General features: G+C 37.5%; 1 protein-coding gene across 4 annotated transcripts in view; it reads right to left on the reverse strand.

The window, feature by feature from the left end:
* The window catches only part of ARHGAP12 (Rho GTPase activating protein 12), a 148,794-nt gene that overhangs the window by 33,950 nt on the left and 98,086 nt on the right, over nt 1-16,758 (reverse strand). For all 4 annotated transcript variants that reach the window (XM_077808281.1, XM_077808280.1, XM_077808276.1 and 1 more), the window contains 4 exons: nt 14,604-14,729; nt 7,426-7,500; nt 4,750-4,811; nt 532-613 (listed from right to left, as the gene is read on the reverse strand). In XM_077808281.1, the coding sequence (XP_077664407.1) occupies nt 532-613; nt 4,750-4,811; nt 7,426-7,500; nt 14,604-14,729 (345 nt within the window). The remainder of the gene's footprint in view (nt 1-531; nt 614-4,749; nt 4,812-7,425; nt 7,501-14,603; nt 14,730-16,758) is intronic.

Here is a 16,758-nt window from a genome sequence, read left to right on the forward strand (position 1 = left end):
TACATACTGGCTGATTCAGTTCTTCCAGTGTAATAATTTGAGCTTTACAGTGTTTCCTTTATTATTTAATTTTATGTATTTATTTCAAACTTACCTCAAAGTGTGAAAAATATCTTCAAGCTACTAACTAACCCATGAACCAAAAAACACACGCAAAACAGACCCAATTCAGAAATGCATGGTGAGAAACAAATCAAGGACAAATTTGGTCTGGAGCATCTTCTGCAACCTGCTACCTTTTGATTCAATTCTGACAAATCTGAAGACAACCAAAAACCCTTTATGAGTTTCTAAATTAGTGCTGATAAGAATGAATCACAAGATTTTCTGTAACACGAAAAAGAGTATATTTGGTTTTCTTCTTACCCATCATCATAATTGATTGCTACACTACACTATTTTCCTTGTTTTGTCATTTTTTGAATCATGTAAGTACCTTTTTATATAGATTCTACAGATAATTGCTAGAATTTATTGTACTTAATCTGTTCCACATTTAAATAAAGCAAAAAGATAGCCTGAAGTACTTACCCAACCAGTTCCAGTTCCTTGGGTTTTAGTAAACAACAGCGATGAACCCTGTAATACTGCCCATGACGACATCCAGTTCTTTCTGCAATTAAATTACTGACATTTATATTTGTTTTCAAATAAAATTAAACTACCTTACATTGTCCATCACTGCTAGAATGCTGATCTCTGTGTTAGCACAATTAACTACATATATACTCATTAGTGATATTAGTAAGTCTTAATTGCTACTATTATATTTGTGATGGGGAACTTAAGTTAATAGCCCCAAGCTGGCCATCAAAGTCTAAACCAAATAGAGCTATTTAGTAGTGAAAGCCACCAGTTTCACTAGAAGAAACACAGTGTATAATTATGACCTCAAAGATGCTAATTTAGCCTGCCCAAACTGCAGGGTATTAAATAGGTTATGTCAAAGCATTGCATAATCATGAGACTGACTGATCATGGTACCTCATACCTACACAGGATGTAAGTGTACCACATTTGACAGAATACACTGATTTGTATTTGGATTGAAAGAATATTTGTTGCGTGTTTACAATGCAGAAAAGTACAAGTCCATTACTATTTCTGAACACCTATTCCCTTGAGGTAAAAAAAAAAAAAATCTTGAGTAGCCATGTCTTCTAGTCTTATTGCCTAAGTATGAAATAATAATAAATAGCTTAGCAAAATAGACAGGGTGGCCATATTGCTTCTTTTTAAGCAGAAGTCCATAAACCTAAATGGCTATACTAAACCTATCTGCATAATTTTTAAGGGCTTGTTTGGAACAAAAAATTTAATATTGCATGTGAGTTTAAACAAGACACTAACATTCAGAACACTCCACATTTTAAATTAGACTAAGGGAAAAGTAGACCTGAGTTAAGTAGAAAATATTTTTACATTCATGCAACATTTAAAATAAAAAAAGGTAGAATTCCAAAAGTTGTCTCATAACATCAGACTGTCCATACTACAACCTATATATTTATTCCTATTTATAAAATTTAAGTGGCCATCTATGGCACTAAGCAAAGGGTCAGAGAAATCAGAGATGAAGATCATCACCGAGGCCAGAGGTAAGATTGAGCCAGTACTCTGTGGTATATCATACTGACAATGCTTTGGTGGCCAACTGGTTTCTGAAACATTTCAGCTTTCATTTTGTAAAAAAAATTTAGTTTATAACTCTTACATCTGAAAAGAGAATACTTTGAATGTGAACACTGCAGTCTTACAGATGCCACACATGGATAAATTATCATTCTAAGTAACGTGAACTGCCTCACTCCTTTCAACTCCAACAGTTAACTGTTTCACAGCTTTTCAGTTTCATCCAACAGTAATACATACCCCAACTTCAAACTAGCACTCCAACATAAAACTTTAGCCGATTGACCTCAAATGCCTTCACATCAATTATATCAGCACATGCTGAATCACTTAAGGTTTTGTTTTAGAGTGCAAGTTTGATGAAGTTGGGTACCTATTGCTTTTGAGTATCTGTTGGAGATGGAAATGAAAACCTTATGGAGTACTGGAGTGAGTTACTGACCGTTGTAGGCAATAAGAAAGTGGAAAGGAATGCACAGGTCTTTCCTTTTAAGATATTTCCATGTCTTTAAGGTTTTGGGTGGATGCTGTCGCAATCTTCACCGTCACAAAACATAGTCTTTGTTTGTTAATTTCCTAGATATTTTTTAATGCATTTTTGATGTACCTCAGTGAATAGCACCAGAGCCAGGGAGAACAAGAGCTGTACCTGCCTGGAAATCAGAGGGAGAAACTGACCTTCCAAAGCTCTTCCTGTGCTGACCCTCCTGAAAATTGTGAAAAACTGTGAGGTGCCTCAATAAATTCTTTGTCTCTAAGATTTTATCACCATTTTAAAAGTTACTGAGACTAAGTACACCAAAAGCAGCCCTCTGTTTTGCAGTAACAGCATAACCTGTCAGCTTGAGGGAACTTTAGTAAAGGAGTCGCTTTCCAACACACTTTAAAGGAGTCGCTTTCCAACACATGTGGACTTCTAGAACTTGGATACAGCCAGATACAGTTGCAGCACTAGGGTGCATGTGCTTGTATTACACCAGCAGATATGTCTATTGCTCTCCACATTCCCTGATGGAATGAAGCATACTTCTCGAACTTTAAATATGCCAGTGCAGGACAGTTGCAAGAGTGATGGCCACCATGTTGGCCAATACAAAGGATTAAACCAGTGACCTCCACAGCTAAAAGCCTTTACAACTTATCCTAAAGAGTCAGGCTCTCAAGCTATCACAAACGTGCATCCTCTATGGATTTGGCACAAAACGTGACAACACACTGATCAGTGAGTTACACAAGCAAAATGTATGATAAATGACTGAAACATGTATTTTACGATTCACACCATAATTTACAGATCATCATAGTTTAAAAAAGGTTTCGTACTTAAAGTCATCTATTCACTGCGTGAGTCACACGTAACCATACTAACCTCTCCCTGATCAGCAGCAGGATTTGAACCTCTTGACCTTCAGATCCCTTCTACTAGAGCTAAGGAATAACTGCTAATGCCTCCATAGACCTGCTATTGGAGGAGGACTTTACACTTTCCCAATGGGTTACACAACTGTACTAGTCAGCAGTAAATGGTTAATGATCAGGAAGCATGGATTCTATCCCTAGCTCTGGGAAAGGAGTCTGGTGTTATAGTAGTTAGAGATAAAATAGCCAAAACAGGGTTAGTCACTTTGAAAGTCAGCATACTACAGTGGATAAGATTAGGGTTTTTCAGAGATCTAAGTTTTGTATTGGCAATGATATTGTATAAATGCGCTAATTTAATTGAACAAATTAGGGTGGGTGAATTTTTGGCAGCTCTTCATTAACTGTTCTAGGTTGCGGTTGAGAATTGTTGTCAATAAGGGTAGTGAATTGCATGGAAATTTAAACAGCATTTAAAAAAGGGGGAAATTTGAAGTCCTAGACTTCTTTCCCACCTCAGGAAGCTTTCCTCCAGGCTTCAGAGGGTATTTGGTGAAGGAGATACTGTGACAGTGTTTGCACAATGATGATTTGTTGTTAAATTAGTCTTGGTGCACATTTTCCATTATGGCTAAAAATTATAAAATGCTCTCTGGATTAACACTACTAACATGAAACTGATATTTGAGGAATCAGTATGAGGCACCACAATGTACACAAAGGAGAAGATCCCAGAGTGCTCTAGATTTCTTGCAAAAGGGGTACAAAGAAAAGTGAGACAATCTAGTTGGGAAAAAAATTGCCAAAAGTGGTAATAATCTAACTTATTCTTTTTGTATGAATTCATTTTTCAAACCATTTAACCATTTATTTTTACAAAATAAATGGTTAAAAGCTCTATTAAAACTGAACTCTAGTGCAACCTCAACTATAGTGCAGTTATAGCACAGCATCAAAATACACCTCAAACCAATCTCTTTGGAAGTTTTTTTCCAAAGTGCAAACAAAAGATGAAAGTGATAGTCAAACTTACATCCACAAAAGAAATAAGAATACAGACCAGAACATTTCCTCTCCTATGAGGTATAGAGCTAGACAAGATTAGCTAGAGGCAACAACTGAAATTTTTCTCCCCTCCAGGGAATACAACTACTCTTTGAATACAGGAGAAGAATTAGTACAGTGTTGTCTAAAATTTAAAATTAGCTTTGTTATGAAAGTCACACTTCAGTTCTATAAAGGAAAACTTGTTTGAAGGGAAAACGAAAAGAACAAAGTTCTAATTACATTGCTAATGCCATACACAATTAATACCTTTCATCATCATATTCTTTACCAATCAGTTTAATTGGTATTTGGAAATGAACAATTTGGATAATTACAACAAAAACTAATTAGGTGAATCTGTGGATTGAGTAATAATTGCTATAGCCTCACAATATCGCACCCAAATGGAGTATGAATCAACTAAAGCAGGATGATATCCAGAGACCTGACATACCATAGTCAGAAGTCCAGGATCTTTAGTCCACATGTTTAGCTTTGGGGTAGGGAAACTGTTGTCCCAAAGAGAAACTGAGGCAAATTCACACAGAAGTGTTACAAATTCTATCCAGAATAAAGAGGTTATAAAAAAAACTGATTAAAAGTCCTACTATGAAAATCCTAATATTTGCTATTGCATATTTACTTTGATAAACAGCAATACATAGAACTAGAATATGAGGACCAAGGAGATATAATTAAGTGTAAACTTACCGGACTTTTTTCCCATTTTCTGTAACTTTTGTTACGTTTAATAATCCATACTTCTCTTGACCCTGTAGGAAGACCGACATTAGACAAGGCAACGACATTACATTTATGAACATGGGCCTCTATGTTCCTATTCATCAGTAGGATAAGCATTTGGCAATAAGAAATATTTTCACTGATATGACACTTGCAGAAATTGAATTATGCTTAAATATATGCATGTTGATGAAAACAAGATGACAATGGAAGGTTCATCATTACTATTCAATAAGTGGGAAGCTGACCCTATTCAGAGCCCCATGTACTCTGTTGCAAACTAATTTCTTTGACAGTTTGAGGCAGCAGACTGGAAATTCTGTGGCAGCTTCAGTTTGAATTACGGTTTGTAAATGAAGGTAGTTCAACACATTGATGACATACTGTACGTCCTCTCTTAAAATGATTGGGCTAATTGAAGACAAATCAGCCTTAACTCTGAATGTCAGTTAAGAAGAAGCTTTTAGAAATTATTTTAGCATTGCATTTTTTTTAAAACATACTTTGCAGACTCAGTAAAAAATGTTCTCACTCATGTGTTTAATTTAGCTTAAACATTGGAAGTGAAACACTGCTTTGATGTCTTGTGTATCATTCCCCACCATGAAGGGCTTAAAGATTAAAACTACAAACTGCTTTGCTATGCTTTGTCAATTGAAGAAATTAATTGGTCAGCATCTGCGTAAATTTGTAGATCTCTGAATGGCTGATTAACCACCCCACACAGCAAAAAAAGTGGTACAGGTGCCATGGGGTTAAATATTTTCCGATGTTATGCAACATTAAGAACATATACAGGCATATTTATCAAATTCTCAGATAAAAAGGAAACTTTATACTTGTACTGTTTCAGATTTGCAGAATGAAGTAATAAATATAAATTCTGCTACTTGTTGCTTAGTTATATGCAGTTTAGTTGTAGCCATGTCAGTTCCAGATATTAGAGACAAAAGGTGGGTGAGGTAATGTATTTTATTGGAGCCACTTCTGTTGGTGAAAGAGATGATCTTTTGAAACACACAGAGCAATTTTTCAAATCTGGGAAAGGTACTCCTAGTGTCAAAGCAAAACGCAAGGTGCAGCATAAGAAGTTAGCACATATTGTAAGGGACCATTCAAGGCAGAGTGGCCTGTTAACACCGCTGCAGTCATAGTACAAAAAAAGAGGGTGTTAGTGGGTTACGGATCATTATAATAAGCCATAAATCCAGTGTTTCTGTTCAATTCATGATTTTTAGTGCCTAGCAGAGTAATGAATTTAAGCTCCCATGCTCATCTCTTGAACGTGTTGTGTAGGTTTCCTTTGAAGATGAAAACTGATAGGTCAGATATACAGAGATTGCTTTGTGAAAAGTATTCATCCACAGGTGACAGGGTGTTTTTGTCCTTTATCATTTTCCTGTGAGAGTTCATTTGAGAACACAGCAATTGTCTGGTTTCACCCCCACAGTTATTTGGGCATTTACTGCACTAGATGAGATAAAATCCAGATACTTCTTATACCATATACCAGCTGTTCTCAACCAGGGGTACGTGTACCTCTGGGACTACACAGAGGTCTTCCAGGGGGTATGTCAACTCATCTAGATAGTTCCCTAATTTTACAACAAGCTACATACAAAGCACTAGAGAAGTCAGTACAAACTAAAATTTTATACAATGACTTGTTTATACTCCTCTATATACCATACATTGAAATGTAAGTACAATATTTATATTCTAATTGATTTATTATATGGTAAAAATGTGAAAGCAAGCAATTTTTCAGTAATAGTTTTGTGTTTTTATGTATATTTTGTAAGCAAGTAGTTTTTAAGTGAGATGAAACTTGGGGGTACACAAGATATATCAGACTCCTGCAAGGGGTACAGTACTTCGGAAAGGTTGAGAACCACTGCCATATACCACATGCCATGATAGGATCCACCTATCTTGAAAAATGTGTTGCTGGACCTTAAAAGTTGCACAGGTCACCACATAAAACTAGCGAAGCGCAAGCTTTCCTTCCAAAAGCTGAGCTATTGCTAGAGCAGAATGCACACTACTGACTTTCATTAGGTTCCCATAATTTCAGTCTCTCTTTAGCAAGACACCAGTGGTAGCAGGAAGCTCAGAAATAACAGTTGTAATTAACTATTACACTTTACTAACAATAGGAAGTGCTTCATGCCTTTGACCTATCAAACTGCCAGCTGAACAAAAATAGTGGAGATTTCCCTTTGAGATGCTAAATAACTTGCCATAAACTATTTATTCCACAAGCAAGTCCTAACTAAGTACTTTGAAAAAAAATTTAAGACATTAAAGAAAAGCTTCCTATCCCTACAGGGACGTTGTGAAGATATTATTGTTTGTGTAACATGTAAGCATGTTACAATCTCAAATAATAGGCATATGAGATACTGAATCCTATTCTAAGAAAAAATCATTCAATCTTTTCTTTTCTCACATTACTGGATAGAATCTAAATCCTAATGTGAGTCTTTTTTAAATGTAATTTCAGAAGCAGATGCAAGCCAGAGAGAAAATCCTGAGACACCTTTACTTTGTTTAAGAGCACAAGCAGACTTGCTGTCTTAAACTATCTAGTACACCTGTTGCCTGGCATCTACATGTCTATTATGAGACAACTTGCATACTGACTGTGGCTTGGTGCTTTGGCGAGGAAGGAGAGGACTCATTTTCCGGACAGTTGGATTTTGAAGCAGCTGGATATTCCTACAAGAAAAATAGATGATGCAACCAGTTATTCTCTTTCCTACAATAATATTCTTCATACTGTCAATCCTGGAAAGAAAAAACACAAGTCATTTTACAGTCTCAGTCCTGGACTATGGATTGTTTTTTGAAGCATAAATAGAATACTAATTGTTAACCTAGCAGGAGCTCCTGCAAGGTTTACAGAATCCAAACAAACAGAGTTAATGTGGACATGTTCACTGAAAAGGAACAGTAACCCCATCTTCACTATTAGTTTACAATGCTGCTTCTTAATATAAGAAGAATTTTTGTATGGTATTATTTTAAAAATTCACCTGTGTTGTCAAAAGATAAATCATGTTCTGGATACTAATGTGTTCTGGGTACGGTGGGAATACCTGGCATCAGGCAAGAAATGTTCAGAGGAAATATGCCTGTGCTTGGTTGGTAACTGTACAAATACAAAATTACTTTAACATGTGGATAATTATTACATAGATTTTGCTAAATATTCTGAACTAATTTTAGTTAAATTTCTTGTAATCATCAGTGACTAGAAGTTTCTGAAAAAAGTGCAAGAGAATCAGGTTTACTGAGTTAGGATTAATTGTGCCTTAAAAAGGGAAGTGCTAAATCTCCAACTGAAAAGAAAGTCATCCAAAACAAAAGAAAAAATACTTAAGTGTTTTCTCTGAAGCTGTTTATGATCATTCTGCATTTGAAAAGTTCTGTGCAATTCTCCCCTACAGATCTTCAGTGGGGCTATTTCATAAGAGACACTGTTTGATTTTACCTGTTGGAAATTCTCTTTCTTATTCACTTTCCCAGGTACTTCTCCAAAGGTTTGACCAAAACCAGATTAGTAAACTGTCTCACTGCACAATATTAAAGCATTAATTTTTCTAAGGGCATGCGTAACATTCATGATATAAATGTCTGAAATCTACCCGCGAGTCTAACTATAGTAGTAGCATACTAGCTTTTTTACAATCATGGTCACGAAGAGCATTACAGTTGTAGAAAAGAATCTGAATAATAAAATTCAAGTTTCCTGATTTTACTTCACTTCTAAGGAAAGACATAAAAATCTCTTCTGATTGTCACACAGAAGTGTAAATGTGGACAAATACGTACAAACACCATAGTGTGTATCGCCTGCTGCTGCTAGGCACTGAGCAGGTACTGATTGACAATGCTGAGTTATAAATTGTGAAGTGAACTTTTGTAGCCCACTTGGTGACCTATACTGCTGCTGCTGCCACCTATTTCAGGTGCTCCTTTGACTTCAGAGAAAAAGTAGTAATTTTGTTTTTTTCCCAGAAATTATTTCTTAGAAGTTAGATGTGTTTCAACAAACACTGATCTGTATTACTATCTGCACCTACCAAGCTAAGTGCATTTTAGATTGGGGATATAATTTTTCCCTTTATTTTCCGTTAGTGCTATGAAATTTTAGGTGGCCTTTTTTTAAAATTTAAACAGGAAAACTCCAATGCATCTGATCATGGGCCACCCCTCACCACATCCCATTCCATCCAAGCCAATGAAATGCCAAGATGGTCATCCATCCACCCTCCAGTGGATACCTCAATGATCTGAACAATGGTTGTGATATTTTCGAATTCCACTTTCCATTCAAGGTTAGCTTTTTGCTACTCTATATTTTCATCTTTCCTCAGAACATTTGCACATTAGCATAGAGACTGCAGTTTTTGTAGAGCAGTCGCAAGTGCGTACTGCCTCACCAGAGCTTGTAGTAGGCTCTTACAGCCAGCCATAAGAACTCACTAGGTGAAAAGGAATTAAACTATTACTCTGCATATGCATTATATATGCAATGCCTTGAAATGCCTAATGCAGTGGCTGTATCACCTGTCAGGGATGGTCCAGATAATACTTAGTCCTACTATGAGTGCAGGGGACTGGACTAGATGACCTCTAGGTCTTGAGGTCCCTTCCAATCCTATGACCAATCATTTCCTAGCTTGTTTTGAAAGGACAGGTATGGGGAAAAAGGAAGAGGTGTGGCACTGTACATCAAGAACATATACACTTGCTCCGAGGTCTAGAAGAAAGTGAGCAAACAGACCTACTGAGAGTTTCTGGGTGAGGATAAAAGGCAAAAGAATAGTAGCGATGTTATGGTGGGGGGGGGTCTATTGTAGACCACCAAATGAGGAAGAGGAAGTGGATGAGTCATTCTGCAAGCAGGTAACAATTCTATTATTCTATTTCATTCTATTAGCTAACACATGAGCTAGTATTAATGTGGATTTTAACTTCCCTGATATCTGTTGGAAGACTATTTTAATATGTCCTGCAAATTCTTAGCATGTGTAAGGGACAACCTTCTGATTCAGTATTCAGAGAAAGAGAGACAAAAACAGAGAGAAAGAAAGACAACTTTAGAATGCATTAACAGAGGTATACATTGCAAGTCATGGGAGCTGATAGTACACTGCTCTACTTGGTGCTGGTTAGGCCTTAGCTGGAGCACTGTGTCCAGTTTTGCTCACCAATGTACAGAAAGGATGTGGAGAAACTGGAAAGGATCCAGAAGTGAGCAAAGATGATCAAAGGGATGGAATTCAAGCCATATGAGCAAAGGCTGAAGGAACTGGATATATTTAGTAGGGAAAAGAGGAGATTGAAATGTGCCATGATAGTAGTCTTCAAATACCTGAAAGGCTGCCATAAAAAAGATGGAGAAAAGTTGTTCTCCCTTGCCACAGAGGGCAAGACAAGTTCAAACTACAGCATAGCAAAGTTAGATTACATCTCAGGACAAACTTAACTCTAAGAACAATAGGACAATGGAACAGACTGTCTAGGGAGGTTGTGGAAGCTCCGTTGATGAAGGTTTTCAAAAAAGAGGCTGGACAGCCATCTGTCTTGGATGGCTTAGACACAACAAATCCTGCATCTTGGCAGGGGGTTAGACAAGATACATTCCATTCTAACCCAATGATTCTATAAACATTTGTACTAGTTGCCTTTAAAGTCAGCGCAAGGTCTTTGTATTTGTGCAGCTGGATTTGAGTTAATCTACAACAATCTCTCCAATGTGAACAAGCTGCTGCAAGTGTTACTTCTTTACTGGCTCACGCTGTTTCACCTAGTTCCACTCTACAAAATAGCGCCCAACTCTCTGTTTGGTGCTATAAGATAGGTGCATCAGGGACCAGAGAATATAATGGTACAACCATAGCCATAAGGCAGGCTGAGTATGTATGTGCCAAAATAGCAAAACACCACCACTGGTGTGTGCATGGAAAAACCAATTTATAAAACATTTGCTCAGTCTGCAACACCTTCCTCAGTTAGTATAGACACACCCAAGGACAACCCAGTGATAACAAGAAACCTTACTCCCGGAGAGTAAGGTGAAAAACAAGGCCTACAAAATTAAGCCTAGAACCAATGGAGCCCATTAAATACATGTCAGTGGTCCTGATTTGGCTGGACCATCCCTGAGTTTTGAATTTAGACCAAGAACAGGATTTAATGATGTGGGCTCTTCCATAGGCTAAGATAAGCATCTAAAGGTAAGTCTGCACTGCAATAAAAAGCCCATGGCACTGAGTCTCAGAGCCTGGGTTCGTTGACTTGGGCTTAGGCTGAGGGGCAAAAAAATTACAGCGTAGCCATTCAGGCTTGGGCTGGAGCCCAGGCACTGGGGGACCCTACGGGTTCCAGGGCCGAGGGTCTAGCCTAAGCCCAATATCTACACTCAATATTTAGCCCCACAGCCCAAGCCCAAGTCAGATAACCTGGACCAGCTGAGGCTATGCTGCAGGTCTTTTATTGCAGTATAGACGTACCTTAAGTGTCTGAATGCTTTTAGAAGCCATAAGTCATTGAATATATGATTCACCAGAATGCATACACCCCCAAACTTCCATAGCCCCCAGGCCCCAGCTTAGGTGGAGAATGATCTCAACATTGGCAAGTATGTAACTGGTGACACACTGTCAAGAACATAGCAATATAATGGACTACTACAGCTCTTTGGACAGAGTCCTCACATCAGAGTAGAGAACTGCCACTTCCAGAAAAGCAAAGATTAAGAGATTCAATCTAGTAGAACATAGTGAACGATCACCTCTGTAGCACTTTTCATCCATCAACCACAAAAGGCTTTCCAGGGGAGGATAAGCACTCGTGCTCAATATGTGTGTGGAAACTGACACAGTGCCACAGAACCAGTGTGGTGCTCTATCTATTGGACCACACCTTTTCCCTCAAATACTAGTTCTATGTATAGTTGAATATTTGAATTTTTTCCAGCAAGCTGAATGGGGATTTGTTTTTGCTTTGTTTTTCAATATTCTACTTGCTCTGTTGCCAGGTTAAAGTAATATTTTAATAAAAGACCAAACAAAATTAATAACTTATAATATTACCAATAGGTTTTTAAAATTCAGGTTTACTGTTCACTACTTATGTTTCCTGTTTAGTTTTGTACTCACCAGCTTTGAAAATGAAAATAATTAGCAAAAATTTTCAATATCTGTCTTGCAAACACAGCAGAACCTTCATTTTAAAAAGTTGGAATCTTTATAACACTTTTGTTTTAATCTTATTTTTACAAAACCTTAATTCTGATTTAACCTAAACAGGTTGAAGTAAAAGTGTTCTTCAGTGTGTGAAAGCAGCTGTAAGAATCAAAAGTGCTGGCTCCAGGAGGGGGCTGAGGGTTGTGGTATGGCCTCCTGCCGGGCAGGACTTACCTCCGGCGGCTCCTGGTTGGTGGTAGGCAGAGCGAGGCAAACGCAGGCTCCCGGCCTACCCCAGCCCCACACCGCTCCCGGAAGGGGCCAATGTGCCCCTGTGCGGGAGGGAGAGGAGAACGTGGCTCCATGTGCTGCCCCTCTTTGCAAGCTCCTGGCCAGTGGGAGCTGTGGGGGCAGTGCTTGCAGGCAGGAGCAGAGCGAGACCCCTGCCTCCCCTCTCCCGGCTCACAGGGCCACGCTGGCTGCTTCTGGGAGCGGCATGGGACTGGGGTAGGGAGTCTGCCTTAGCAGCAGCCACGCTACACCACTGGAGATCTCGATCGACTGGTTGGTGACCACTGGCATAGATGAACCGAACATGATCACAAAGGACAGTATGGTTCGAAGTGATCAGAATAAACCTTACAATGGAGCAAGTCTTGGTAAGAACAATACAGAACTTGCACCAGTTTTAAAGAAAATGGGAAACAATTGGCTATTTCAAAATAAAATATACCAACACTGTATAGTTTTAAAACCATTTGATACTATAACATAGGTATAATGTGCTCCTTGGGTAGATATAGGTATATTATTGAAAGCATTATATATATTTACAATATGTTTATTTAAAAGCAAACAAACATGGAATAGTTAAATATTGAGGGAGACAAAACATGGACTAGTAAATGTTAAAGTGATACTGACTTCAGACACTTAAGAAATTAAAGCATAATGATGTGTTTGGTACTGTAAAAGGCATAAATATAAGAATCCCTGACCTGAAGGGTTCTATGACAGCTTTGCCTGTTTGATTCCCATAATGAAGAAGGTATAGCCATTTATGACCTGCATGAGTAATTTACCAGTGTTTCTAAAGATGTTGCACCTGTCAGTTTGATACTGTTTTAAATGTCAGAGTAAACATGTGACATCCATTTGATGTTTTTTCAGTGTAGAACTAAATCTTATCAGTATTAGGAATTCAGAGACTTCCTGTCTATGTTGCGGAGATTTTCCCCAAAATTCAAACAGGATAAAAAACAGTTCAACTGAACGAATTATAAATCCAGTTGGTGACCTAGTGTGGGCAAGGTTTTTGGGCAACTTGAAACATTTTTACTGAAACAATTTAGTGAAATTGTTTTAAAAACTGGTTAGAAACTTTCCTAGTATAGACGGTGCTTCAAGGCTAGATGTTCTATGTGCTCTCAGTTCCCACTGAAGTCAGTTGAGGACACTCAGCACCTTACAGAGTTAAGGTTTCAGCAATGATTGGAAGAACCAGGACACTTTTGATTGCAAAGCTACCTATGATTTCCATTAAAATCCTGGGACTGATTGCTCTGGATGAATTATGAAAGCTAGAAACTCATCAGGATACAATGCTAGTTTAATTTCTTCTCCATTTATATTGATACCTATAATTTACTGAAAGGATCTTATGGTAATAACTAATTCAGCTATTGCTAAAATCAGGGGAAAAAAGGGTATAGTGGGCACACTTGTCCCTTAATTTTGCTTAAGATAAATTTCTTTATATTTTGTTAGGTGCTAAGAGGGCCTAAGTGAGGGGACCATCATAAATCACTGTGCAAGGAGAAGCTTTTAAAAATGAGACAGAGCTACTAAATTCAGTTGATCTCTGGAGAGAAATTACAGCCACATATTTAGCACTTTCAGTACCCTGTAAATAAGCAAAAATAGCTCCATGTGACAAGAGCATATCCTCAACATTATTAGCTGAATGTTCTCTTCACCAAAACAAATACAATGGAACTCGTATATTTGTTAAAAGAATAGAGTCACTACATATTTCTACTGTTACTCCCATCTTAAAGGTAATATTTAGCTTGGCAAACACCATGTGTGTCTATTACTACTGTGACAGTGAAACCCACATAAACACCTATTGAAAAAGAAAACTATAAATGTTTGCACTTCACCAGTGTTTTCATACCATATCTCTGTTGTGGACAATTCAAACCTTCAGATACAAGATACCAAGCATTTTACATAACTGATATTACATTGCTAAATATTATCCATTTTTAACCAAACATAGGTGGTTTCTAATTAGAGGCAAGTAAATGGTATTGAACATCCAAAGCCTAAATTAATGTTAGTTAAAATTCATCAGCCAATCAAATGAAGGCTTATAGAAATAGTCTGGAAGAAAGGAAAACAGTCCAATAAAGATTAAAAAAATAAGCTACTCTATTACAAATTAAAAAGAAAGATACCAGTTTATCAAGTTGTCCTTGATTTTACTGAACATTTACATACACTGCATGGTACGTACCATAGAAGAACTCCCAATAATGAATCCTTCAGAAATTAGTGTGAATTAAACATTTCACAAACCAGACAATGGCCAAAATTCTAACATGCTCTTTAACACATTCTTACCTTATCATTGGTGTCCAACACAATTGTGCTGTGCCTCCACTTTGTTAAAACAATTGGTTCTTGTAGCTTCCTGTCCAGACTCCTACTCTTAATTATTTCTCTTTGCTGCTGTGGTGAAGCATTATACTAAAGAAGAGAAAAATCACACTATCAACAGGGTCAAATTTATACTAACATAAAACCCAGATTATTCATCTGTATATTTTCCAACAGCACAATTTTTTATAACATCACTGATTCAGCCATGAAACTGCAAACAGTAGCCTTTTTTTTTTAACCCTATGTCTTGAAAGCTAAATTGTCTGGTGCTGTTTTCTGCAGAGGTAAACAGGAACTAGCCTGATGTGATCGTGCATTGTACTGTCATCCAGGTTTGAGATTTCTGGTCCCGAATTCTTACTGCCTGCACCTGTAGGCACTGGGAATGCCACCAAAGCACTACAGTGTTATCAGCCACTCTTCACAGTGGAACTAACATTGGATTTAGATCTTTACTATCCACACTGGGAAGTGTTAAGAGCACCACAAACAGTTGTATAAAAGGGGTGTGTCATGTCACCCTATTGTGATACCTCTGGATCAAGAACTATGATAACATCTGAGGGTGTACCGTCCAACCCTATTTGGCCAGAAGGCTGGTTCGTGGGGGAAGAAAGGAGACACTGTAGGGTAGTCTATTCTGATAGAGAAATTCCTGTCTCCTAGTGGTGGTAATGCAATAACTTTTCTTCCTAGACCAGATTTATGCTACATTTAAACACAAAGAAGGATATATTTAAGAGTAAAAAGTTGCAATTTAGTTTAATATCCAACAGTATCCAAAGATGCATGACTTAGAGAAAGGCATGAAGTCTATAAACGGGGCCATGCATATTCTGTATAATACTAGCCCTAAATTTTGCAGCAAGACTATCGTCTCTGGCACGGTAGCACTAAGTTATCAAGTGCACAGAAATTCATGTAGCATCCAAGTTAAAAAACATTCCAAACAAAGCTTTTTATTGAATATACAAAACAGCAAAGACAAATTTTAGCAAAAATCTTGTCTGGGATTTCTTTCTGGGGTAATGCTAAAGTCGCAAAACCTGTGCTTTGGAACACACTGGACAACTATGATTGTACTTGTTGATTCATTACACAAGGGATTGTAATCCGCTGGGCACGGCCTATGACAGAAGCAGGACACCAGAGTTATTAAAATGTAAAAAGAGGATGATGACACTAACCTCAATCGTAAAGTGCTTTAAGACCTACTGATGAAAAGTGTTATATAAGAGCTAGGAATTATTATTCTCAAATTTGCCACTGACTCACTATGGTGACATATGGCAAGTCACAACCTCTTAATGCCTCAGTTTTTCCATGCATAAAATGGGAATAAGGCATACTGATACTTATGAAGCACTTAGAGATCTACTAATGAAAAGTTAGATGAATGTAATGAATTAACATCCTGAGCTGCACCACGCTCCAATAAAGGGTCAACACTGCTACTACCATGGCAGATACCATGTTTATGTTTGCAGCTTTTCATTTTATTGTATATAGGATTCATGCTTCAACAAAAGATGTAAAAAAAAAAAACAGTGATTTTTCATGTCTTACTGAAATATTTCAACATGCATCATAGGAACGAATCACTCCAAATGGAGAACCTCATGCTAAAAAGAATAAAATTTGGTAACTGTGTCTACGACAGATTTATAAGTCTCCTATACTAGTAAGAATTATTTCAGATTGAGAACGCAGAGCCATATTTATGTATCATGGATTCAGTACACATTTGCATGACAATTGTAACAAGTACAGTAAAATAGTGAAGTGTGTGTGGCTCTCACAATTTGTTCCCCTGTCAAATCAGAGCTGAATGGTCAGCCATTTAGTCTTTCAAAAGTGTTTTTCCTCCATGTGTGCTGGAGTGCATCTAATCTCTTGGTTACTTCCTTACCAGGGAAATATCTACTTCGCAGCTATCTAGTCCACAGCAGCACTCTCAAAATTCACAGTATATCAGCAGTTAAGCATTATTTAGAAACCTGGCCCATATTACAACTAAAAACTGAACTGTTTGCTATGGGACCATGCTTACAGTTAACTCAACTTCTAGGAAGCAAACAGTGTTCTCTAAAGCACTTAAAGCAATTTAAGGAATGTA

The sequence above is a fragment of the Eretmochelys imbricata genome, chromosome 2 (genome assembly GCF_965152235.1).
Source record: "Eretmochelys imbricata isolate rEreImb1 chromosome 2, rEreImb1.hap1, whole genome shotgun sequence".
Classification (NCBI taxonomy): domain Eukaryota; kingdom Metazoa; phylum Chordata; order Testudines; family Cheloniidae; genus Eretmochelys; species Eretmochelys imbricata.